We start from the raw sequence: 24390 nt of genomic DNA on the forward strand, positions 1-24390 counted from the left end.
GAGAACTGGAGCCGAGCAGAGCTCTTGTCCCACATCTCTCCAGCTCCCTCCAGGCCCACAGCTGAACACAGCACTGGAGACTGCAGCTCAACCAAGCGAGGTTTATTTACAGAGTAGCTGTACAGAGCCAGCAGGGACACAGCCCTACTTCCTACAGAGGCTTTCTAGTGATTTTCCAAGCACCTTCCCAAGGAAATCACTCCTTTTCCTTTCCACAGAACAGTCTCCATCACCCCCAGGAGAAAGCCAGGGCTCAGCATTTGTGACTCCAATAGCTGACCCTTAAACTGGGGGCACAGAGGGAACACAGCTGCAGCAGCAGACCCATATTTGAGGCACACCAGCCCCCCCCTATCCTGGCCTGTGGCCTCCTGCAGGGCAGCAGAGCACAGGGAGTCAGGTGCAGGCACTGGCCTACATTCTGAGGAACAGCATCATCCTATTCTCAGCATGAGAGATTCCTCTGGTGCCTTGTTTCTGCTCCCACAGAAGGATGGCAGGTCTTCTTACTGGGCCCAGGAAAACCCTTTGCTCCAAGGAATGCAAGCAAAAGGGCAGACATCATCCCATCCCCACACCATCAAACAGCCATCCCCAGGACAGGATCTGGGCAGGCTCCAGGACTGCAGCCTTCCTGCCCTTAGCTCCTGCATGCTGCTGATCCAGGCACTGACCAACTACAGGCGCAGCCGCTTGATATCCTCACTGCGGAAGTCGATGCGGAGAGCCAGCACCTGGCGCACCTCGGCGGGGGTGAGGCGCCAGGTGAGGGGACCCGAGTTGGGACCCCAGTAATCCAGAATCTCTGTCACCTACAAAAAGAGGGGAGCTGTAGGAGATGACTCAGCACAGACTGTCCTCACAGATAAGTTTGAACTCCAGCATTATCAGACATGGGGCAACTTCTCCAGGTTCTCCACACCCTTTTAGGTGCGATGACATCTGGATGAACTCACTAAAGCCACGTGCAGTGCAGCTGGTGTTCCCACAATCCCCCAGCAGAAGCAGACCAAGTGCAGCTCACCCTTTCCAGGTTGAGGATGGTGGCCATTTGGGAAAGACGGGCAAACTTGTCACGGATAGTCCACGTGGTGACTGTGGTGAGATAGGCTATGAGGGACCTCAGTTCCTTGTCAAACTGCAGACCACCGAGCTGTGGGCACAGAGTGAGATCTGTTAACTCTCCAAGCAGACCCAATTAAAATCACCAAGGGAGGTCTCCGAGCAGGTGGGTCCCAGTTAGACCATTTATTGTACGTTTAAGTGGCTTATGTTTAGACCCAGCTTAAAACCCAATCCCCTTACTAGTGCCAGCTCTTCTCAGTCCCATCACCAAACCTACTTTGTCCCTGTGGGTGCTGATGTAAAGGTGACACTGAGCTGGTCATTGGTGGTTGCAGTTTCTTATAGGGTAATATTTGAGGATAGAGGGTAATATTTGCATCTGCCCTGCCCCATCCTTTACTGAGAGTTTGCAGTCAAGACAGACCACAAGATAGAGGAGTGTTTTGCTTACCCTGCTGAAGGTGGATTTGAGCAGCACTTTCTCCAGTTCAATGGCTATGAGACTGGTCATAAGACCAGTGAGAGTATCATAAATCACTGGAGACAGTCCAGCCTGGAAGCAGAAACCTGTGTCATTCTTGTCAGGAAAAACAGAGCAGAGGCCCCTAAAGCCCAAGGCTAGGAAAGCTTACAAATAAGAACTTGCAGACTTGTCAAGTGGGGAGCACCACAGAGGTGATCCAGGTATGTGGGGCCTGCAAGCAAGCTTTGAAAATTGCAGGAGAAGGGGGACTGGATCCCTAAGAGCCCTGGAAGACACCTCTGCTTGCCAAGCAAGGAAGGAGCTGGAGGATGCCACATGGAGGTGTGGCCAAAGCCTGGCAGGCTGCCACATCCTTCTCTCACCTTGAACTCTGTCATCTGCTGTTCCAGATTGACGATGAATTGCTGGACCCAGGGATCATTTGCCTCATAGTCACTGAACTCCTCCTGAAATGCAGAAAGGGTTGTTTATGTGGCCTGAAGTAAACCACAACCAACGGCCTGGAGGACAGGAAGGGAGGTGCCTCCTGGAGCAGCACTTGATCCCTTCCGTTTTCTCAAGCTCCTCTGTTACCAAATGTCCCTTTTCATGCTCAGCTGCAGAGCAAGATCTGGGTATTTTACTGATGCTCTGTGCCAAGGAAACAGTAGATAACAGGGGAAGGAGACATTGGTTGCTCTGACTGTGCTGCTGAGCAGAAGACAGAGAGTGCCCAAGCACAGCCAGAAGCAGAGAACACCGAGCCTCACCTCTTCGATGTTGTGGGAGACAGAGAGGAATAAGTTGATCCATGGCTTCACCTGGGGTTTGATGGCTGTGCTGTTGAGCTCATTGAGACCTTCCTGAGGGAGACAGCAAGAAGAGAGGACAGTCAGGCACAAAATCTTTTTACAAACAGACTGTCTTGATGCTGCTTCCCATCCTCAGCTGGGAAAACTGACAGATTTGCACAGGAAACCGAACCCAGAAGGCCCAGATCCCACACTCGTCCTGTGCTGGAAGGCTCTGAGGACACCATGTTAAGAAGAGGAGGAAGGATGTTGGCCCAGAAGCTGCTGTTGTGCTGACTTGTAATGTGGTCTGAAGGGCTTGTGCTTCCTCACCCCATCCCATACTGCTGGAGATTTCCTGGCAGGATCGAGGCACATGGGGTAGAAAAAAAATGCAAACTCCATTTTTTCACTCTGCACCAGGAAGGGCACTGTGACTGAACTCAACTGATGCCTCCCACCTTCACTGCAGCTTAGCTTGGTAGGAGAATCTAAAAGGAAGATAAAAGCTGTAACCACAGTTAGTTCCCTGAATTAATCATAACCCCAGTACATGCCATCTCCCCTAAGCAGCAGGCTGTCAGCAAAGGCTGTTCTGTGCCCTGTGATGAGAGCTCTTAAAGCCCTCTCCTGCCAGCCACCCCTCTTTGGCTCAGCAAGGTGTCACGAAAGCTCACTCAGCATGAAACTGTGTCGGTACCGATTCTGAGTGGCATTTGATAAAAGATTTTAACTAAAACTGGCATTTCTAAGCAGGCCCTGCTGGCAATTGTCCTTTTCTGAGGCAAATTCAATGTGTGTGTTGACTCAGGCAGCACAGGAGCTTCCTCCGCAGCCTCTGGATTGCTTTACAGCCACTTTTAAAACCGCACTAGAGTCAGACTGGAGAGTTTTACTCCTAACTGATGAGCTCTTTGGTTTTGATACTGACCACAGTCCCCAAGAGGGTTTACTGGCAGTGCTGAACTGAAGGCATCTGCCTGGCCTGAACTGCAAAGCTAAACAAAAAATAACCTGACCCCTCTGTGAAGTACAAAGGCAAACCTGGTTCAAATATTCTCCTTTGCTTGGTTTCTTTCCATGAGGTACTAGGTCTTCCTGCTTCTCTCCCTGCTAGAGACCACTGAGACATTTTAGGACAGCAGGCCCCAGCATGCCACAGGAGACTGGATTTAGCCAGAGAGTCTTCTGCTCCATGCTGAGGAGTATTTACATTTGGAAAAGGAGAAACCTGATAAAAGAGCAGTTATTCTCTACCAACAGCCTGTCTTCAGCATTACTTAGTGAGGCTGTGGACAACTTGACAATGTGCTGTGCCACGAGGGAGAATGGAGGAGATGGAAATGCTATTAATATTTCTTCTCTGGAAAATGCTGAACCAACTGCAAGTCCATGCTGAGTGAAGACAAATGAGGCAACATTCCTTCTGGCTCTGCAGCTGCTTCCAGTGCTTTTTATGCAGCTGCCAGCTGGTGTGGCTGTGTAAATGGGCCGGGGCTGTTTCTACGCCTCACAGCTGACTGATTTGCTCCCTCCTGCACCCTACCCAGCACTCCTGGAGTTAGACATCGCCTGGCCCTGGGCTGAAGTCATTCCTGCCAGAGTTGTCCCTGAAGACACCAGCAGCCAGTGTTGGAAGCCAGCAGTAATTTGGAGAGACACTCACCTGCAGCAGGTCACGGAATTTGTTGGAGACAGCAGCCATGTCTGAGAGGCAGCTCTCAATCTTGGCCTGTGCTTGCTCACCCCCGAATCCTTGGCTAAGCAGTTTGCTGCAGTCACTCTGCAGGGAAGAGAACCATGAGCAAGCTGCAAATTAATAACCTGGACAGTTTTTATCCCTTTGTGTTGCTGAGCTCTGGCTGCCCACCAGCATATGGGCTAGGACAGGAGCCCAACTCTTGCTACTGCAAAGGCAGAGGCTGCTGGCTCCAGCTGTGGGGAAAAAGGACAGCAAGAAAAGAAGCCAGGGGCTGTCTAGCCCAGCACTAGAGAACTGAAGACTCTCCATGATACAGGTATTATTCCTGCACCAGGTTAGTCAGGCTGGAGGAACTAGTATTTCTGGCTGCTGCTATCAGCCGGAAATTGCTCTGCCAGCTCAAAATTGCTTCCCTAAGGCTGGAGGGCAAAGACCTCAGGAACTCGGGTATATCAAAGTCCAGATGGTTTACTTGAACCCCACCCCCACCAAGGGAGGATATTACAAATTTGATTTAGGAAAAATCAGTAAAGAATATAGACTGCACCTCCAAAGTCTTCTTTAGAGTCATGATGTTTTCACTGCAGACTTCCACATTGTTTAAGGTCACCTGAAAAACACCCCAAACAAACCCAAGCTGGATTAAATGGAATTTCCCAGCACTTCATCCCCAAATCCACACATTTAATACGTGCCCTGCAAACAGTGTGGACTGAAATGCAAGGAGTTAAGGGACAGAGCTGCTACTGTGAGATAAAGCACTGCAGATTCACCGAGCTGCATGAAGCTAAACTCCAGCAACTGAGCACATGTGCTGAACTCCCAGCTAGTACAGAGTTCAAGACAGTTTACTGTTTTTCCTCATCATCCTGTTCATGATGTTGCAGTGAAGTCCCACTTGTTGATGATGGATGGAAGCCATAATGTACCTCCACATTTCTGTAAGTGTCATGAAGAAAGGGAGCAGGAGTGGCTGAAGGTGATGTTTTATAACACTGTGTCCAGAGCAGCACGGGAGATAGGGAGGCATGGGCAGGAGGAATCAGCAAACCTCCTGCTAGATGAGTATCTGTTCTCCATTGAACAGACTGTTCTCTACCTGCTGAAGCTGAACTAAATGTGAGTGTAAGGCTGGGGTTTGTGCAAACAGGGAAATAAGACACGGTGACAGATAAATGAGGAAATTCAGTAGAGCTGACATTTTAAAGCCCTTTGCTTCAGGAATGCAGAAACCTGTAAAAAGGAATTCTATGAGACGAAGGAGTTCAGTCCCTCCTGCTCCATTTGTTGCCTTCTCTTCTCATACAGTGAAAGTTCCAAAGAACCTCTTCGGCATTAACTGCTCACAACAACTTAGAGGGAGATGAGTCATGGTGAGCCAGCCCCTTCCAGTGCTCTCAGTCTCTGCCCACAGGTCTGCTCACACTTGGAGAGAGCAGAGCCAGACACGTTCTCCCAGTGAGGTATTTTCCACAATACAAAGTCTACACAGCATCCCAGCATAGGGAAGGATGTGTTACATTGCAGAAGACAGGAGCAACAACTGGCCCCTTCAGATGCTCTCCGAGGGGTCTGAAATGCTCCCTGTGCCTGTTCAAGCTACAGTTCTGCTGTCAGAAGGCAACAGAAGGATCTTGCAGACCAAGCAGAGCAGACAACTCTGATCTAATGAAATTTCTTCAATTTGATAAGTGAAGGAGCTGAGCTTGGGCCAGGACTTTTCTATCTGGAGGAAGGTGTGAATGAGATGCTCCCCCTCCACCTCTGTGTGGAGCCTGTGAAAAACAGGATTAGTGGACACCTCAAAAGAGCACAGACTCTTCCCTAGCCTGGAAGGAATTGTCACCAGAGCAGCCCAAGAGGCACTCACAGGATCACAGTTGCACAGGCCTGGTGTGGATGCTCTACAAACAAGAGGTGAGGCAGAAGCATCTACCAGACACCCAAAAGCAGCCACCCACCACATCTGAAAAGGTTTTCAGGTTCTCTGAACACAACAATCACACCAGTCCTGTTCCCAAGAGCTCCCCATTGTCTTTCTCTCTACCCCAGAACAGCCACCAAACCCACCAGAAAGGACTGCTTGGCCTCGTCGGTGCTTTCAATGCCTTTGGTGTCGAATTTGCCCTGCTGCAGGCTGCTGTGCATGATGTTCACAGCACTTGTCACCCCCCTCTGGAAGTCCTGGAAGGTCGTGGCTGGGAAGCCCTGCTTCAGCTTGTTGTATAGAATCTCCCTATAGGCAAGAAGAACACACCAGAGTTTAGAGCAAGCAACAAAAAAACACGCTTTGTGCCTGGGGACAGCATTCTGTCTGATATCTGACCTGAAAAAGATAGTGGAACTTCAAAGGGGAAAAAAAAAGCTGGAAAATATCTCCTGACAGCCTCTGAATGCTGAAAGAAAAACATAACCACTCAGTTTCTGAGCTTTCCTGAATATCCTGCCTGCAGCTGCCTGCTGTCTTCAGACACAGTTCCTCACTCCCACAATGGAATGAAAAACAGCAGGGCAGTTTCTGCAGTCTCAGCCCAAGTTGGAGTCATTAAGTAACCCAGAGAACAACTAGGGGTGATCATGTACCTTCAAGCAGGATAGGACCCCAATGCTACAAGGCAACTCCATCTCATAGAGATTTTGGGCCATGAGGTTTTTTTTCTGTTTGTCCCACAGGTGGATCACCACTGCTTTGGGAAATGATGCCCAGATCCAGCTTCCCACACCTGCCACTGTTTCCTACGAGCATCGTCCATGGAGATGACAAGCCAGAGGTTCAAAGTCAAAAACCACAAGGAAGACCATCTGACAGCAAGCACTGTTTGCAGTATGTGAGGTGGAGGCACATTACAATGAGCCTGGTGGATTTTCATTACCTGAAGTCAGACTCCAGCTCGGTGGTGGAATGGTTGATCATAGCACAGAGACAGTCTATGCTGGAGCTGGACAGAGCACGCCCAATGCACTTCTTCACTATATAAAACACATCATCCACCATGCTGGAGGTGAGCTGGCCCTTCTCGTAGCTGTCCATGGCAACAGCCTGCAAAGAAAGCTGTCTCAGTGCCCAGAGCTCACTGAGCTGAGAGACCAGACTGCTCATCTGCCCACTTCACCCTGAGGGGAACTCTACCCTGTGTGGCTGGCACCACTCTGACTAGTTTGCCGACCTGGAAGATGCCTGGGGTACATCTGAAGTCAAAGTTCAGAAACAACCATTTGCTTTTCAAGGCCAAGGGAAACAAAAGACTTTCTCAACAAACAAAAACTTTCCCAACACTTGCAGATTTGCCATGTACACCTATCCCTCCCTTGGGATGCTCACCAGAGGACTGAGGAGCACACACAGAAAAGTATCTTAGAGGTTTTCCCCTACCTTGTTGACAGTCTCCCTCATGAAGTATTCCTCCATGGTGATGTAGTAGCCAATGAGCTCTTGCATGGTGCAGCTCAGCAAACAATTGTTGAGAAGCTTGTCCAGGTATTTTTGATGCTCTGTGGAACACAAGAGAGACCCATCAGCAGGAACCCAGGAGGCAGCTCCACCAAGTCCCCATGCTGCCTGTCTCATGGGACCCAACAGACACACACTTGCCAAGCCCAACCTCAAACAAATCACAAGCCTCAAGTGTAGAGCTGAAATTGCTGAGGTGGATTTTGCAGGTGTCAAGTGATTTCCAGGGTTCTACAGAGTATCAAAACCTCAAGCCTTTTTTCTTGAGTTTTTTCTGTGGCCTCCACCTTTAGGATTTATGACTGCAATGACCAAATGGCACTTCCTCTCTTTGGGAACTTTACTTTGTCATACTGTACAATCATTCATAATGTTGGTTTCCCTGTTAGAGGGAACAATCAGTGCTGAAAACAGGTTTGGAAAGTCTAGGCTACAAAACCATCTTCCACAGAGCACTCCCCAAGTGTCTGTGCAGACCCTGTGTCACTGCTCTGCCACTAACTGAGGTGTATTTCCATTTCTGGCTTTGATGAGCAGAGCCTATGAGTATTGGTACTCAGGGTGTTACCTTGCTTTACCTCCTCTGAGGCCATGGCATCTCCCACCTCAAAATCAGCTATTATTCGTCTCTTGATGAACCGCAAGTAGAGCTCACTGCGGGCATTCATCAGAGTGACTTCTGTTAAAATAGGGTCAAGCTCCCTGGAAGAAATAGCAATAATCAAGACAGCAAGACTACAAAAGGAAAGGCACTAGTTTAATTCAGTTAAGTAGTGTGTTCTCTGTTCCCTTACTATGAGATCAGTACTGCGCCTTTCCAGCTGTGCCATTGAGTGGCAAAGCTCATCAGAGTAACTGGTATGTGCAAAGCATACACACACACACAATGAAAATACCCCCCAAAATCATCTCCAACGAGGTATATCTACAATATTGCTTTTTTCTCACAATCTCTACTCCAAGATTTAGCAACACTCCCCCTCTTTTTCCTCATAGATGTGAGGACATCCACGTTGAAATCACAGTGGTAAGGACTGCAAGACTCAAAGCAACCTGATGTAACTTCAAAATGAGCCCTGTTTTGAGTGGGAAGTTTGACTAGAGATCTTCATCGGTCCTTCCCTACCTCAGTTTTGCTACAATTCCATAAGCCCTGTGTTGCCAGTGTTAGAAATGTCTGATCCCTGCCATCTCCACATATGTGTTTTGTGCACAGATTCGTGTGTTTCTCTGCAGATGATGAAGAATCTGTTTAAGCTTAACAGCTCAGGAAATGTGAGACAAAAAAAGCATGCTACAAGCAGAACACAATGTTCAGATCTGAGATGACTACGAGAAAAAGAAAGACTGACACATCAGCTTTTTCAACGGTGTGCACAGAAGAATTTTACAAATCCTGCTTGAAGCCTCATGATGCACAACTGGGAGAAGGAAACATCACCTTTATTTTACAGATGAAAAAGAAAAAAATCAGAAAACTGGATGCATGCAGAGTTACTCAGAGCAAATAGTAAGTGGATATTACAGCTGAAATATTAATTATGCAGGCTCACAGACAGATTTTCCTTGAGGAACCTAAGTTTTCTTTCAAGGCATGTTTGTAAGTCAGGCAGTCCCAGAAGGGCTGGGTGCACTTTCAAATGGCCTTGCTTAAGTGTTATGTAAATATTTATGATAAGAAGAAAAAGAGGGAGATTGAAAGCACTGCAGTTCATTGTCAAGAAACTGATGGTATGGATGTGCTGCAGCAGCAGTACAGATTAAGTAAGACCCAAAGATGTATTCCTGATTCTGTCACAAATTATCTGTCTAGGGAGTTGCTATGTTTTGTGGGCTCCAAGGACTGTACTCTGGCCATGAAAGGGTAGTGGGCACAGGCAGCTGAAATCTCAGTCCTTCATGTGCAGGGATATCAATAACCCTCTAGGAATACTTAGAGCTAAGGCTTAGGATTAATGACAAAGCAAAATAAAGCCCCACTACAGAGGCTTCCTTCATAGAAGGGCAGTGAAGGGCACCTAACAATTGGATTTTATGAATTAATACCCACAAAGCTTCTGGAAGAGTGGGCGAGTTATCTAAATGCTAAGTAGTGTTAATAACAACTCAAGAGTGAAAGGTTAGAGAGCATAAAGAGTTTTTCTTTGTACCTTGGTTCAATCTTCTCTGCTGAAGAACTTCTCATCATGCTATTCTGAACTTGCTGGAACTGCAATCACAAAAGAAAGGGAGTCTTTGTTGATGACTTGGAGTTACCAGACACTTCTTGTGCTATGCCCTAACGAAGTGTTTACTCATGGGGGTGATAGGAATGCTTTGCAGGAAGCACTGGCAGAGAAGGGAATCATGTAAGTTCACTTCCTCCTTCTCCAAGGCAGAGCTCATCCTGCCAGGAAGGGTGCTGGGATGGGACTTGCCCAGAGGCACCAAGGTATGAGACAGTAACAGCAGCCCTGTATCTAAGCAGGACCAAGACAGTGGGGAAGGTGTACTGAAAGCACCCTACAGACTTGCACAGCAAAGAGTGCCCAGGGTGCATTTACCATGCTCCAAATGAATCCTTGTCTGCATCAGAAAGCACAGCTACAGGCTGAACCCCTTCAGCTATCAGGGTAAGTAAGGAGTAAAGCAAGGTTTCTCTCAATACACAAGGTGAAACTCTGCTGCCTCTATGGCAGTAGGAGCCCCATTCAAATGTATTGAGGACACAGTGGGCTCCGTCAGGCAGCCTCACACTGCTCTTACCTGCCTGTGATAGTCCCTCTCCTTGATGAACTTGTCCACCACTTTCTCCACCTGCCGGTCACACTCCACCTGCAGGTGCTTGATGAGGGTGTAGAGCCTCCCTGGCCCATAGTAGGTCTCCACAATGGGCTGGTGGGTCTCCACAATGCGAGCAATCCCTGCAGGGAGAGGGGACAGACTCAACCAGCAGTTCCCAGAGCACAGCAGAGCTACACAGGTCCACAGACCAGACCTAAAAACTGATCAATCAGTCCACAGGTAGAGTACAAATCTCTTGGAGCAAAAGCCATCTCTCTGCACCTAAAGAGAACTCCTGCCATCCTGTGTGCCAGCTGCCCTTCAGCCCAGCAAGATACAAGGTATAAAGCTTCCCCAGGACAAAGCCACACAAGCTAAATCTGGCAGGGGCCACAACTGCCACCCAAGCCCAGTACCCAGCTGTAAGGTTACAGGGAAAAAATAGCCTAGAGATGGCTGTTGGGCACACACTTGCCACAGAGAGCAAGCATTAGCAAAGGCAAGAACTCCTTGGAGGAAAAGCTCATCTCCAGCGAAGTATCTCTACAATATTGCTTTCTTCTCGCAAACGCTCTACTCCAAAAGTTAGCAACACTCCCCCTCTTTTGACACTACTGCCAAGAAAGCTCTACTGGTGCCAGGCTGGGAGGGTAACTTGGCAGGGGTGCAGCCTGGAACTAGAGCAGATTTCATGGAGAAGGTGGTTAATCACCATGGGGATCTCAATCACCGTCTTTGGCAACATTCCCACAGAGCATACATATTCCCTTCTCTCCCTTCGTTCTCTGCTTTCAAGCTCCCATAGTGCTTCTTGAAGAGCCAGGCCTGGAGGCAGCAACAGCTGCTCATCCCTAAGGGATCTGATTAGTTTGTCTGGAGAGCTGCAAGTCTGAAGAAACCTCCAGGGAATACCCATTTGTTTTGAGGATGCAGAGAACAGGAGGAGTCTGATTCCTGGAGGAAGCCAACAAATCCTTTGCAAATCCACTTCGTGCCTGTACAAGATGTACACAGGCAAACTCGCTTATTGTGATGCCCTCTCCTGGTTAGGATAAATCCTACTAGTTGTGTCCCTGTCCCTCGAGTGTGAAACACCTGTAACTCAAAGGGGAATGAGGCATTTTGTGAGCGAAAATTAAAAGCATTTATATTGATGGACAGTCTCATCATGGACTATTTGCAAACAATCAGGAAAGAGGAAAGGAAGATTACCTTCGAAGAGGAGTGTCAGGGTGTCTGCAAAGATGACAGCAGCTCGACGGTCACTCATGTCTGTCCCCATCACCAGCTGCAGGTTCTCTTCTGCTTTGTTGGCCACCTGCATGACAACAGGACCAGTCAGCTGAACACCCAAAGGTATTCTTCATCCCACAGGTCCTCTGTCCTTGCCCTAGAGAGCTTTCGTTGGCCTTCCCAATGCAAGAGCTATTGCTGTTTCTCCTCCTTTGAACAGGGATCCTTTCCTCTCTTGTGGAAAACTCAAGGCTCAAGGAAAGGCAGAAACTTGTTCTTCTCTTTCCAGGCTCGTTGGATGATTTTAAGCAAGTGCAGAGAGCAAGACACAGAAGTCAGGCAGCCCCCTGGATCTGTATTCAGACACCAGAAAGCCCATCCCAGCATGCAAATGCAAGGAGAGATATGAACTAAGGCCAGTGCTATTTCTTAAGGTTAACAAGCCACTGCCAAAATCTCCTTCCACAACATCTGTTGACAGAGACTGGGTTTTGCTTTCCCCTGGTTGTCACAGAGCCTGTTACCTGCTTGCAGAGGTACTCAGAGAACTTGCTTAGCCCCTCTTCATGTAAGCCTAGCAGAGGAAAGATCTTGAAGAACCGTTCCACCTGGGGCAGATCTCCCTGCTTCATAGCTGTGTCAAATTTCTCTGTAACAATTGTCTTCAGACGCTGCTCTGCTTCCTGCAGGAGCTTCAGGTTGGCATCAATTATTCCCCCTGGTCAAAAGAACAGGAAAGAAAGGGTAAAAAGTGACAGCACAATGTTAGTACTCTATTGAGGGCTACTTTTTTTTCCCAGGAGACAGACCAGCACTGTGCAGCCCCAAGCTGAGAAGGCAGAAGACACATTGGAATTCCTGTACAGGCACTGACAGACAGGTTGGTGCATGATGTAATGTTGTGATTTCACATGGACGATGACAACACATCCACTGGAATGTTCCTCTTAGGAATCTAGCAATTTACTCCCTTATTTCCAATTGCTTTGCTTGGTAGCACACCATAACACGAGAACAATTCTCCTTGACAGAGCCTTCTCCCTGACTTCTTCTGGCCTGAACATTTTGTACTTTGCCTAGTTAGCACCTGGAATACTATTACAGCTGTGTGCTGTAATAGAACTTCCTTTTCAATTAATGATAGTTTTAATGCAATAACACTTCAAAAACGATCACCCCTAAGTCAGTCTATAAAATACTAGGACCTCTGGCCAGCATTAGATCTTCTGCTTTGTCTGTTGGGCTGAGGCAATTCATGGGAAATGAGCAGCCTTTAGATATCCATTGGAAAGGTGACTCATCAGCATCTCCTCACCAACAGTGCTTACCTTCCTTGCCCTGACGACTGAGCTCAATCACTGACTTGTCCAGAGACAGATAGCGATGGATATGAGCTGCTGCTTGTTCATAGTCTTCATTTCTCAGGGCTGTCTGAACTCCATCCATGCAGAACTTCAGGTCAAGGATGTCATCAGCTCTCTGAATGGCTTGATAGAGTCGGTTCTGCAAGAAAGGCAACCAGTAATTTTTCCAGTTGTGGGATGGACCAGGGAAAGGGAATTATGAGAAGACACTGTGAGGGAAAAACAGATTGAAGCAATGCTTCTCTACACAACAAAACTACTACATAAGCAAAAATTCCACACTACTTAAAAAGTGCTAAGACCAGCAGCTCTGCAGGATGAACAGCATTTGTCAAAACTGAGGCTGAACTTGGAGCCCACAGTCCTCTGTAACAAACAGAGACCAGAGACGATGCCACATATTACAGGTTTGATCTGAGCAGTTGTGCTGAGTGCTGGCATCAACATCCCTCAGCCTGCCCCCAGACAAGAACAGCCCAGATTCCTGATCTGGCTTGGGTGACAATGGCCATCTCCACTGTCCTCAGTGCTGTGTAGTTGCCAAGATTGCTAGCCACCCTTTTCAGGGTATTCTACTGGGAGCTGCATGGACAGGAGGAGATGCTGGAGATCCAGCTGCTATATGGAGGAGCATCCTTGGAAGTGTTCAAGGCCAGGTTGGATAGGGCTCTGAGCAACCTGGTCTAGGGAAAGGTGTCCATGTCAACAGCAGGAGAGTTGAGAATGAGAGGAGCTTTAAGATCCTTTCCAGCCCAAATCATTCTACGATTCTACCATTCTTATACCATGCAATATCCAGAAGCCCAGAAGGACACAGCTAAAATAAAGAACACTGCAGTTTCCAGCCCAGATACCCACCAAAGGCAGGGCACATCTGTTGTGTTGTGAGCACAGAACACAGCTTGGTGGTGACAAGTTCCAGCCCCCCTCAGTCCAGTTACCTTGGCAAGGTCGAGCTGACGAACTTTACTGCTGACGTTCTCAGCCAGGTTGCAGGTGAAGGTGATCATCCCTGCCAGCTGCTGGGCATCCCCCTCGATCAGCTGCAGGTTAGGGCTGGAACACACAGGAACTGAGCATGAGCTGCATGCATTAACCAGCCAGATGGTGTGCAAGGAGGATGGCTCTTCCTCCAAACACATCTGGTCCTGTCACAATACTCTCATTTCATGCCCTTTCTCTGGGAGCAAAGCAGGAGAAAGGAACAGACTGACTGTGCCTTGCTACCACACTGGGCATGAACAAGCCACTGGGCCCATTCCATGGTATTCTCTACTTCTAAAGTCTGTAAACCTTTTCTCTAAGCTTCTACTAGACACAAACCCATTTAGGATGACCTTTCAGCCTGCCTGCACAAGTTCATCCTGAAGATGCATTAATATTTGCTTATACCTGTAGACAGCCTGGCACAAGACACCTGATCTGACAATTGATGCTGAAACCTGGTAACCTCTGAGATGACACTTTCATAAACCTGCTCAGCCTACATCAAAATGGGTCAGTCCGGGTGGGGGCACAGCTGTCAGTGCTGCTGAGAAAAACTGGGCACCTGGGGGGGAGGATCCAGCTGGTGCTCTCTACCACAAACTGATTCAAAGTCTGACATTTTCTGAGAATGGATATGCTTCCCTTACAACACTGAAAGGAGTATCTGGGTCATGCAGCAAGGAGAAGGAAGCAGGGGGGGGGTTGGCACACTAACCCCATGCGATGAAGAGCAACCATCTTATTTTCTATAGTGCTTTGCTGCTCCAGGAGGGCATCCAGCTCTTCCTGCACGACTTTCTGAAAAAATAAAAAAAACCGACGAAGGACGTGTTGAGTAACTTCAGCTCTCCTCCAGACTAGTAATTCCTCACAGACTCTACATCTAAGCCAAGGACACAGAGCTAGCAAGGCATTAGTACTTCCAAGAGCTCACATGAGAAATAAATCCTTTCTAAGCTCTCTTTAATCCTCTAAATCTTCATGGTTTTGCCATTTGAAAGCATCGGTTTTGGAATTCTCATCATACCACTTTTAAGCCAGATAACCCACAAACCCCTCCCCTGGCTGGGCTTCCAGTGCACGAGATTCCAGAATCTCCAGGCTGCTCAAGATTAAGGGATACCCGGAGGAGACACCGACCCCAGGCCGGGCCCCAGGAACGGCTAAGTCCATATTAAACATCTCTGGAGAGGATCCAGCAATGAGGGGTACAGCGACAGCAAGGCATCCACTTTTCGGGGCTCCGCTGCCTCCCATGCCCGGCCCCACACACCTCCTCCTCACACAGCCGACTGTAGGCGGCCTCCAAGTCTGCCAGATCGGTCAGAGACTGGATCCGCTCCATGGACAGGGCGGAGGCGGCGGGGCTGCCACTCTCCGCCGGCGGCGCCTTCGGTACCGGCGCCGTGGCCGCCGCCATCTTGGGACGCAGCTGACGCGGTCAATACCGTTGTGAGGCCCGTCGGGGCTGTCGAAGGCGGTGCCTGAGCCTTGGCGCCGCTCGACTCCGCCCGGCAGCGAGGGAAGCTAACACCCCTCCAGATCTCCATGCTGGAAGGCGGATGAGGGTTTTCTTGGGGGAACTTTTGGTGCAGGGAGCTGCTGCCATAGCGCTGCGATCATTCAGGCACCGCATTGGGCAGCCTCCCCCGCCACACGGCGCGCGCGCGCGCCAGACAGTTAGAAAGCCCCGTGGAGAAGGCGCGGGAGGGCAGCGCGCAGGCGCGGCGCTGATGGCGGAGGAGGCCGCCGGCGCGCCCGCCTAGGCCGAAGCAGCATCCGCCGCCATCCGCACGGTGAGCGCAGCTCTGCCCGCCCGGTGGCGGCTCCGCGCCAGAGACGTGCCGGACGGACCGCTGGTTTGTGCAGGGGGAGCGTTGCGGACTCTTCGGGGCCTGGGCCGGGTGAGGGCGGCCAGGCCGAGCAGTGACCTGTGGCCGTTTCCCGGGGCGAGTGTTCTGCAGAGCGCGGGGAATTTTTGGCTCTGTGCCCTGCCGGGGCCTCGGCAAGGCTGAGGGCGGTTTCCCCGGCCCGGGGCGGCCGGTTGGTGCTGGGGTTCCCTCCCGCCTCAGCCTCGGGGACAGGAGTCGGCCCTGAGCAGCTGTGGGTGGCTGCACTCGTGTTCATTGAAACGGCGGTGTCAGGGATGTGTAACGGCGCGGACATCCCGGAGGGCTTCCCTAATTGTGTTTGGTTCCTGAACAGTTAAAGCCGTGACTAATTAGCAGTAATTACTGAAGTCCTGCTCAGCCGCCTAGCAGTAAGGAGTTCAGCTGGCGCTCGGCAGCCTGGACACTTTGGGAGAGCTTTTCGCCTCGTTGAGCTAATAAATATCAAATAGAGGGGTGGCAGTCGGGCTCCTGTGTAAAGTGATCCGTGCACACATGGGAGGGCTGCGGTTCTCTCTGCTGGATGAAAGACTTTGCTTTTGAGAAGTTCATTATTTTGTGTTACTTGTTGCAGAATTACCAGAGCTACAATAAGCTGAAGCAAATCCGTTGCCAACATGTTTCTGTACAACCTAACGTTACAGCGTGCCACAGGCATTAGCTTTGCTATCCATGGCAATTTCTCAGGTAATTTCCTCCCTCTGTATGTCTTGGCTTGAGGTTTTTTTTTTTGATAGTACAATAGAAGAGATTGGTTTTACAGTTTGCTTATCTCTGGGGTTTTTTTTTATGGTGCATTATCATTTGCTCCTAAGTGTTACTTGAGCTGTGGTAACTTGTGGAAAGATTGAGAGAAGTTTGGCTTAATTATTTATCAGTCTAATTTATCTATAGATTTAGTTTAATATTTTGACCAATTTTCTGGTGTGTTAGAAGGTGTTTAAATAATGGTTGTACCTATTGTGGTGATTAAGTTTCTTTGAATTCCTCCATGGTAATTCTAAAATTGGCATTTGGAAGTTTCCCCTTCTTCCCTCGTAGCACTTGTTGAAGTTGCGTGTTGTGCTCTGTTGCTGACTTGTGCTCGTGTTTTGGGTTCTTCAGGAACCAAACAACAAGAAATTGTTGTTTCCCGGGGCAAGATCCTGGAGTTGCTCCGCCCTGATCCCAACACAGGGAAGGTTCACACTCTGCTGACCGTGGAAGTGTTTGGAGTCATCCGGTCCCTCATGGCCTTCAGGCTGACAGGAGGGACCAAAGACTACATCGTGGTGGGCAGCGATTCAGGGCGCATTGTCATTCTGGAGTACCAGCCCTCCAAAAACGTCTTTGAGAAGATCCATCAGGAAACCTTTGGCAAGAGTGGATGTCGCAGAATTGTTCCAGGCCAGTACTTGGCTGTGGACCCAAAGGGCCGTGCTGTCATGATCAGTAAGTCTGTTGTCATTTTGTGTTCTCCGTGTTACTTTTATCTTCTCTCGTTTGGATATTTGTTTTGGAACAAGTTTCTGCCAGGTGTAATTGGAATTGTTTCTCAGGCAGTGTTTTAGGCTGTGAGTTGTGTCAACAGGCATTCAGAATTGTTCCTTGATGCTGGTAGAATTGCACAAATAAATTATAATGCTAAACCAAAACAAGATGGAAAGAGACTGTTTTGCTTAGCAGTGTGCAGAGCCCTTAAATGTGATGTGTGGGAGAGAAGAGGGGATTGCATGTGTCAGTGCTACAGTGTAGCCAGTCAGTTCCCATGGCCTGAAATGATGTTCTGAGTTCATGTCTCTTCTCTGAGGTGTCTCGTGGAGACAGCCAGATACATTTCTGATCAGGCTTCACAGGTAGAAGGACACTTGGGAGAATTTTTTTTGTAAGATTTAGCGTGAGGTGTATGGAACTTTCTCAGTTTGCTGAAGGCAGCTCTGTGTAGTGCTGATCGTAGTTAACCAGTATGTTTTTATCCTGGGAATAGCAATAAATAATAATTTCTTTTCTAACATGTCTGGTTTTCCTGTGTGAGAAAGTAGCACAGTGACAGTTTTGCCGTTCATGTTGATATCTGAGTGGTGTTTTTTATGTTGTTGATGCTGTGTGTCAGACAAGGATACATTTTCTTAGTTAAAATATTTCTGTGGAAAAGTTGTGATACCAACTGGCTTTAAATAGCAGAACATCAGGATGCTTCCTTCCGTTTGTCTTTGCTTCCTTGCAGTCTGTCGTCTTGTGTAGTAAGGGCAAGTAGATCTGCCTCAAGCCATTGTAGTTGGAATATTGGGCCAGATGAATGTAGCTCAAAGGGTCAGGATTTGGCTTTAAAGGGCTGAAGATGCCATTTTGTGCTTGCAGTCTGAAAGATTTAAAATTATACATTCGAGATTAATTGGTGGCACAGAGATAAACACCAGTGGTCAACTTCAGCTGAAGTAAGGCTGATATTCTCTTGCCAAGTCACAACTCGATTTTGGGCTGCAGGTATGGTCAGATTTGATCATCAAGTGATGGGCTTCACGTGCTGTTGTCCTTTCTTGCAGGTGCCATTGAAAAGCAGAAGCTGGTGTATATCCTGAACAGAGATGCTGCTGCTCGACTCACCATTTCCTCCCCACTGGAAGCCCATAAGGCCAATACCTTGGTCTACCACGTGGTGGGAGTCGATGTGGGGTTTGAAAACCCAATGTTTGCTTGTCTGGAAATGGATTATGAGGTGAGAAGAACTTCATCTCCCTTTGCTGTCTTTTGACCTTTCTTGTTACTAATCTGTTCTTCATCTGTCATTGGGGAACATGGGCTGCTTCTGCTGTCTGAGACAGTTTTCATTTTTCACAAGCTTTTTCTTCAGCCAGAATGAGCAAGTCTCTTCTGTCTTGGTGATTTTTTCTGCAATTCAGCTGAAAATATGCCTGTTTTCTTGGTCTGATCTTCTCTTGTGCAGCTTCTAGCAAGTCTTTTGACCTCCATTCTGTTATTACTCAAAACTGTTTCCCCGTGCATCAGCTTTGATCCTTTTAATAATTTTCTTCAAAGACACCTCCATGTGTTCTATTTTAGGAAGCAGACAATGATCCGACAGGTGAAGCTGCAGCCAACACACAACAGACGTTGACATTTTACGAATTGGACTTGGGTTTGAACCACGTTGTCAGGAAATACAGTGAGCCCCTGGAAGAGCATGGCAACTTCCTTATAACAGGTACTGCCCACAGAGTTGTTTTTGCATGGGTCTACTAGGTTCCTGTTCCCCAGGAAAACATAGTCAATAGTCTTTATATCTTAGGAGTTGTTTCAATTGTAGTCTGAGCCATTAGTATAAATTAATTAATTGATCTTGCAGTCAGGTAATGAGGAGTGGTTCCTGCATGGAGATACACAAGTATTCATAGAAGCAGCTGCAGTTTGAGAGTGCTCCTGAAATTAGCTGGTAGCAATGTAAAAAGACTTAGTTTAGTTAATGTGTAGGTGCTGTTGTGTTCCTTGCATGGGCTTCCATCAGTAGATGAATCCATGGACTAGAAGCCCACTTTGAGGGGTTGGATGCAAAGCCAATATAACACCTTCAACCAGGGAAACTACTGCAGGTTCCTCTTCAAGCACAGAAGATGCTGAGCTAGGAGAGTATCCTTGTATGCTTGCTCTCTTCCATCTCCTGTAGGCAACTGCCAGACAGACACCAAATATTGTGCTGAATGTGTTTGATGATATCTTTTGTTACACTGAGATCACAAAATACGGTTTTAGAAATGCTTCTATTAACTAAAGATGTTAAACCATCAGATGGGTTTTTCTGCAAGGAAATATGCCAGAAGCCCAAGGGTTGTGATTAACTGATAAGTTGCTAGTGTGGTATTTTGGGCATGTCATGGCTTTTTCGACAAGAATAAGCCAAAAAGGATAAAGCTTAAGCAATTTGTCAGAGTCTGCATCCTTCCAGGTCCCCTGGTTCCATCTGCCCTGTTCTCATGGTGGCACAGGCCACCATGACTGGTACTCAGTATTTTTTTTTTCTTTAAAGCAGATTGGTATATGCAGGGGAATGGAGAGTACTGGAAACCACATTGCTTTAAAGAAAACCAAATGTTCTGCAGGCAGAGAGTCAGATCTGTGGTAAAGGCTTTTCCTAATAATTTTCTTTCAGTTCCTGGTGGTTCTGATGGCCCCAGTGGGGTGCTGATTTGTTCTGAAAACTATATTACTTACAAAAACTTCGGTGACCAGCCTGATATCAGATGCCCAATTCCCAGGAGACGGGTGAGAATTTTTTAAGATTATGAATGCTTGGAATTTGCCTTTCAATGTTAAGGGCATCATGAGGGCTTAAGAATAAAGGAGTTAAACACACGTTGGCTTATCTACCTCACTGGCTGTGTGTTATCTGTGAGGGAAGATGGAGGTGGGCATAGCCTGAACTGATGAGTTTGGTTCATGTCTCTTCTCTGAGATTTATACTGGAGATACTCCAAAGACTCTGATCAGGCAGCACTGTGAGTGCAAGACAGGATTACTTGAGATGCTGAGCAGTGGCAATTGTAGATGCAGGTGAATTCAGCGGCTGCTCTGTTGCATCTAAGGCTACTTCCTCTCCCTTTGGTATTGGGAATTACATGCTTTGGCAGCACTTTGAACACCTGCCAAGGTGCTCAAAACCAGCTGTGTGTGCGTTACAGTCCTGTCCTGTGGTTTTGGCTTTGATATGTGAGAGTTGCCTGGAGAGGAGAGTAAAACAGATGAGGGATGATGCCTTTGTACACTGTCCCAAATCCATATTTCATTCTGCGGCAGAGATGTCAAGAGTGACTACGGGTGTAACGAAAGGATGTGCTTGGTGTTAACAGCCTCTTTACATACTGTGAGCTCTTAAGGCACCTGTGAAATGGAAATACTTCAGTCAGTGAAATCATTTCTGTGCTTGTCAGGTAATTCCACCAATGACCTCCACTGTCTTTCCTGACAGAATGACTTGGATGACCCAGAGAGGGGTATGATTTTTGTCTGCTCTGCTACACATAAGACCAAGTCTATGTTCTTCTTCCTGGCCCAGACAGAGCAGGGAGACATCTTCAAAATTACTTTGGAGACTGATGAAGACATGGTAAGCATTACATGAATGCAGAAGCATTAATTGAGAGGAGTCCTCAGTCAATTATTTTCTTTAAGGTGATACATATTTACTGTTGTGGATTTAGCTGTGTAAGGGCACATGCTTTATGTGATTTTTTTTTTAATTTTTTTTTTTTAATACTGTTAATACTGGTCACAACTATGGGCATTACTCAAAAAGAGACCTGGTGCAAGGTTTGCAAAATCCTGTGAGGATTAAGCTGCAGTCACTTGAGCGTACTGTTCTGGAGGTGGTCTTTTCTTTAAAAGATGTAAACTATGGACAATTAACCTCCTGGAGAGTATTTCACTAACTTATTCTGTGGAACTTAGCTTCCCTGGATTTCAGCAAGTACCCTCCAGTCTCTTAATTGAGTATTTACATGCTGCAATCAATATTTTTGCAAGCTGAGGTAGCTAGCTTGGTACAGCTGCTCTGTGACTTGAAATAACAGGCTTGCAGTGGCTTGCTGCTGCTTGTTTTAGTGTTCCACTCTGAAAAGATCTCTGCTGCAGTGTGATTAATTGGGTTTTTTGAGTAAATACTGAATGCTAATTTCTCCATCTAAACATGTCATATCTCGTACAGGGGATGATTGTGTAGCAGGCACTCGGACACATGGTGTGATTTTTGGGGCTCCTCTGTGCAGAGTCAGGAGTTGGATGTGATAATTCTTGTTGATCCCTTCCAACTCAGAATACTCTCTGATTCTGTGATGTTCAAGTGCCTGAAGATTGTTCTTGGATATTTCACCAACAGCTGTTGTGATCATATCAAATTTAGAAGTTTGCTCAGGACAGTTATTTTTCTAATGCTGGAGAATGGCTGGTGTTCAGTGAAGCAAATTTCTTTTCTCTTAGGCAGCTTGCTGTGTTTACAGCTTTCGTTTTCCAAACTGACTCATTGTTACAAAAGGCAGAAAAGAAAGTCTGGGAATAAAACTGTCAGCCTGACTTGTGTGGTCAAATAGTCCGTTGGGTTTTGTGGTTTATAACCTGGTGCCCCAAACTCCTGGTGTGTTAAGCGTGGCCCACTCTTGTTTCATTTCTTTGGAGAAGATAGCTAGGCAGATGTTTTTTATTAAATCACACCCATGGAGTGGAGCTCCAGTACTTTACCATCACAGTCATATCTTCATCTGCTTTCAGGTAACAGAGATTCGACTCAAGTACTTTGACACTGTTCCTGTTGCTGCTGCCATGTGTGTGCTGAAAACAGGGTTTCTCTTTGTGGCATCTGAATTTGGAAACCAGTGAGTAAACAATTTTACGTCATTGTTTTTCCCCTGGAACAGACTGGTTCTGTTCAGGCCTGCAGACTGACCCTTGGACTTACTGTGCATAGAAAGACAGCACCTCTGATTTAATGTGTAAATTAGTGCTTTGTTCAGAGGGCTTGAGGAGAACAGTTGGATTAGACTGTGAATGGGGAAATTTTCTTATTGTTTGAACTCAGATGATGAAATGCAGAGAACAAAAGGTTATTTGCTGTTGCAGCAGGTTTTGGAAAAACTGAGCACTTGCTGTTTGTGTAGGGTTTATCACATATCTAGATGAATATCTTTTCAATTAGTTTGATAGTTTTGAATTGTTATGTGTATGGCCCACTCAGAAGTAAGTAGGGCTTCTTATTCAGTAGCTGCGTTCCTTTCCTTACTAGATATATACTTGAGGGCTTTCTTTTAATTCATATTTGGGCTTATAAATACTCTAAAGAATCCATGTACACCTTTGAAGATTAGCTGAACTGTGTCTGAGGGGGGGATTCACAGGAATGGAGACTTTCCTGACTGTATCTGCAGTCAGCCACCTGAGGGAGCCCCAGCCAGTTTGCTGGACTGAATCTGAAGTGAGGAAGCCATATTCAGGCTTTATTAAAAACAGGAAGTAACTCAGTCTATTTTTCTGTGGGGATTTTGGTTGTTTTTTTTAATTCTCTGATGTTTTATTTGATTATTGTGTTATTTAGGCTCATAAAATGGAATATAGGGAATGTGGTTTAAAATAGTGTGGTTAAAGAGGTGAAAGTATTCCAGTAGAATAGACGACTGTGGAATTGAAGTCTTAGCCACTGGCCTTGCTTTTGGCCTCAGCTGTCAGTTGGTGCTTTAGCTTTAACACAGGAATATGTAAAAGGCTCAAGGGTAAACAAACCACTGAAACTCTGGGTTACCTTGCCAGTGACAGCTGCAAATGTGAAGGGCTGAAGCTGGGAGGTTGTGGAGGGGGGGGGGTTTCTTCATGGGTTTTGGGAGTTTTTTCTTTGCAGGCCTCTGATTCTTTTAAAATACTTTGTCACCCAGAAGATAATCCTTAAAGCCAAATATTAGTAACTGTGTAATGTAGGGTTGGACTTCTTTCTTCCCCACTACCCGAATATCTGGTTAAGCCTTACTTGAAGAAGGCTACCTGAGCCTTGCTCTGAACATGCTGACATTATTCTTTCTGTCTCAAGTTACCTGTATCAAATAGCTCACCTGGGGGACGATGATGAGGAGCCAGAGTTTTCCTCTGCCATGCCTCTTGAGGAAGGAGATACATTCTTTTTTCAGCCACGACCTCTGAAGAATCTGGTGCTGGTGGATGAGTTGGACAGTTTGTCTCCTATTCTGTGTTGTCAGGTATGTTGCTGTCAGCAAGTTCCTGTTTACCACATGTGTAAGTGGTGTCATCAGCTGTGTTATCCCAGGTTTCCAGAAATACTGCTCCAAGTAAAGACTCACAGAAGGGCAGATCTGCAGAGTTCTCAGACAGCTGCCTGAGATTGGTACCTGGCCTGGCAGCTTTTGCTTACTGTGGCAATAAACACACGGTGTCAGCCAGCGATCCTGTGATGCTTTACTGTTGACCATCAGACCAGTTCTTTGCAGAGTTTGGGTGAAAGTTAACATTCTTTCAGGGCAGCAGCTGGAACACCTCATGGTGTCTCCACAGCTTTTGATGTTTTAAAAAACATTCTTAAAGCAGTAGTGTAATATATAGATACAGCTACTCCTTCCATGGATGTTGTTTTGACACTTTTTCTCCACACAGATAGCAGATTTGGCCAATGAAGACACACCCCAGTTGTATGTGGCTTGTGGTCGGGGGCCCAGGTCCTCCCTGAGGGTTTTAAGACATGGACTTGAGGTAAGATATCCAGCACTTTACTAAAAGAACCTGAGAGATGAAGGCAGTGTGAGGAAATCCTTGAAATAAAGGTTCTGAAATGAGAGGATTCTCCTTTTGCTGTAGTATAGAGAGCTACTTTCTCTTGCTTCTTGACAAGTAAAAGGGTTGTACTGTTTATTCTTACAGTCTCAAAGGCTTTTTGTTTACTTGACTTAAACAAAACCTGCATTTTGTCTCTTCTAATGCTTGAGTGTATTGAGCTGGAACATTCCTGGTGTCTGCCGGCTGCTGCTCATCTCTGTTGGGGGTGGATGACCTTGTTTTAGAGCTGATCATCCAGAGCAATAATGTTACTGTATCATTGCTGACCATATTTTGCCCTGTAGCACATCTGGCACGGGCTGAGAGCATCAGATTTGGGAATTGTTAGCTTTTCTGCCCAGTTGTGGGAAAGCTTAAAAACTGCTGGTGGTTTGATTGCTT

At 47.0% G+C, this 24390-nt stretch overlaps 2 protein-coding genes and 2 non-coding genes across 6 annotated transcripts in view; 3 read left to right on the plus strand and 1 right to left on the minus strand.

Annotated features, from left to right (window-relative positions):
• Nucleotides 1-87: 87 nt before the first annotated feature.
• Nucleotides 88-15465, minus strand: COG4 (component of oligomeric golgi complex 4). The gene is made up of 19 exons (XM_014880777.2): nt 15093-15465; nt 14535-14617; nt 13774-13888; nt 12797-12971; nt 11993-12186; nt 11448-11553; nt 10218-10375; nt 9623-9681; nt 8041-8174; nt 7395-7513; nt 6895-7061; nt 6092-6257; nt 4569-4631; nt 3986-4102; nt 2299-2391; nt 1912-1995; nt 1517-1618; nt 1025-1153; nt 88-812 (listed from the first exon to the last, which is right to left on the minus strand). The coding sequence occupies exons 1-19, from the start codon at nt 15237-15239 to the stop codon at nt 678-680; spliced, it is 2346 nt and encodes a 781-aa protein (XP_014736263.1). The 5' UTR covers nt 15240-15465; the 3' UTR covers nt 88-677.
• A 40-nt stretch (nt 15466-15505) lies between these two features.
• Nucleotides 15506-24390, plus strand: part of SF3B3 (splicing factor 3b subunit 3) — a 28755-nt gene continuing 19870 nt past the window's right edge. Inside the window, exons 1-10 of one of the 3 annotated variants that reach the window (XM_014880773.2) lie at nt 15506-15615; nt 16283-16395; nt 16813-17139; nt 18234-18406; nt 18751-18892; nt 19835-19947; nt 20651-20788; nt 21946-22049; nt 23252-23417; nt 23830-23925. In XM_014880773.2, the coding sequence (XP_014736259.1) occupies nt 16326-16395; nt 16813-17139; nt 18234-18406; nt 18751-18892; nt 19835-19947; nt 20651-20788; nt 21946-22049; nt 23252-23417; nt 23830-23925 (1329 nt within the window). In that variant the 5' untranslated portion in view covers nt 15506-15615; nt 16283-16325. Of the gene's footprint in view, nt 15724-16282; nt 16396-16812; nt 17140-18233; nt 18407-18750; nt 18893-19834; nt 19948-20650; nt 20789-21945; nt 22050-23251; nt 23418-23829; nt 23926-24390 lie in introns of all 3 variants that reach the window. The other 2 variants (XM_088171929.1, XM_088171930.1) reach the window with 2 other exon arrangements.
• On the plus strand, nt 17457-17538 carry LOC148222378 (small nucleolar RNA SNORD111). Its single transcript, XR_015806404.1, has one exon. It is a non-coding gene; the product is annotated as a small nucleolar RNA SNORD111 (small nucleolar RNA).
• Nucleotides 20097-20176, plus strand: LOC148222379 (small nucleolar RNA SNORD111). Its single transcript, XR_015806407.1, has one exon. It is a non-coding gene; the product is annotated as a small nucleolar RNA SNORD111 (small nucleolar RNA).

The sequence above is a fragment of the Sturnus vulgaris genome, chromosome 12 (genome assembly GCF_052056855.1).
Source record: "Sturnus vulgaris isolate bStuVul1 chromosome 12, bStuVul1.hap1, whole genome shotgun sequence".
Lineage (NCBI taxonomy): Eukaryota > Metazoa > Chordata > Aves > Passeriformes > Sturnidae > Sturnus > Sturnus vulgaris.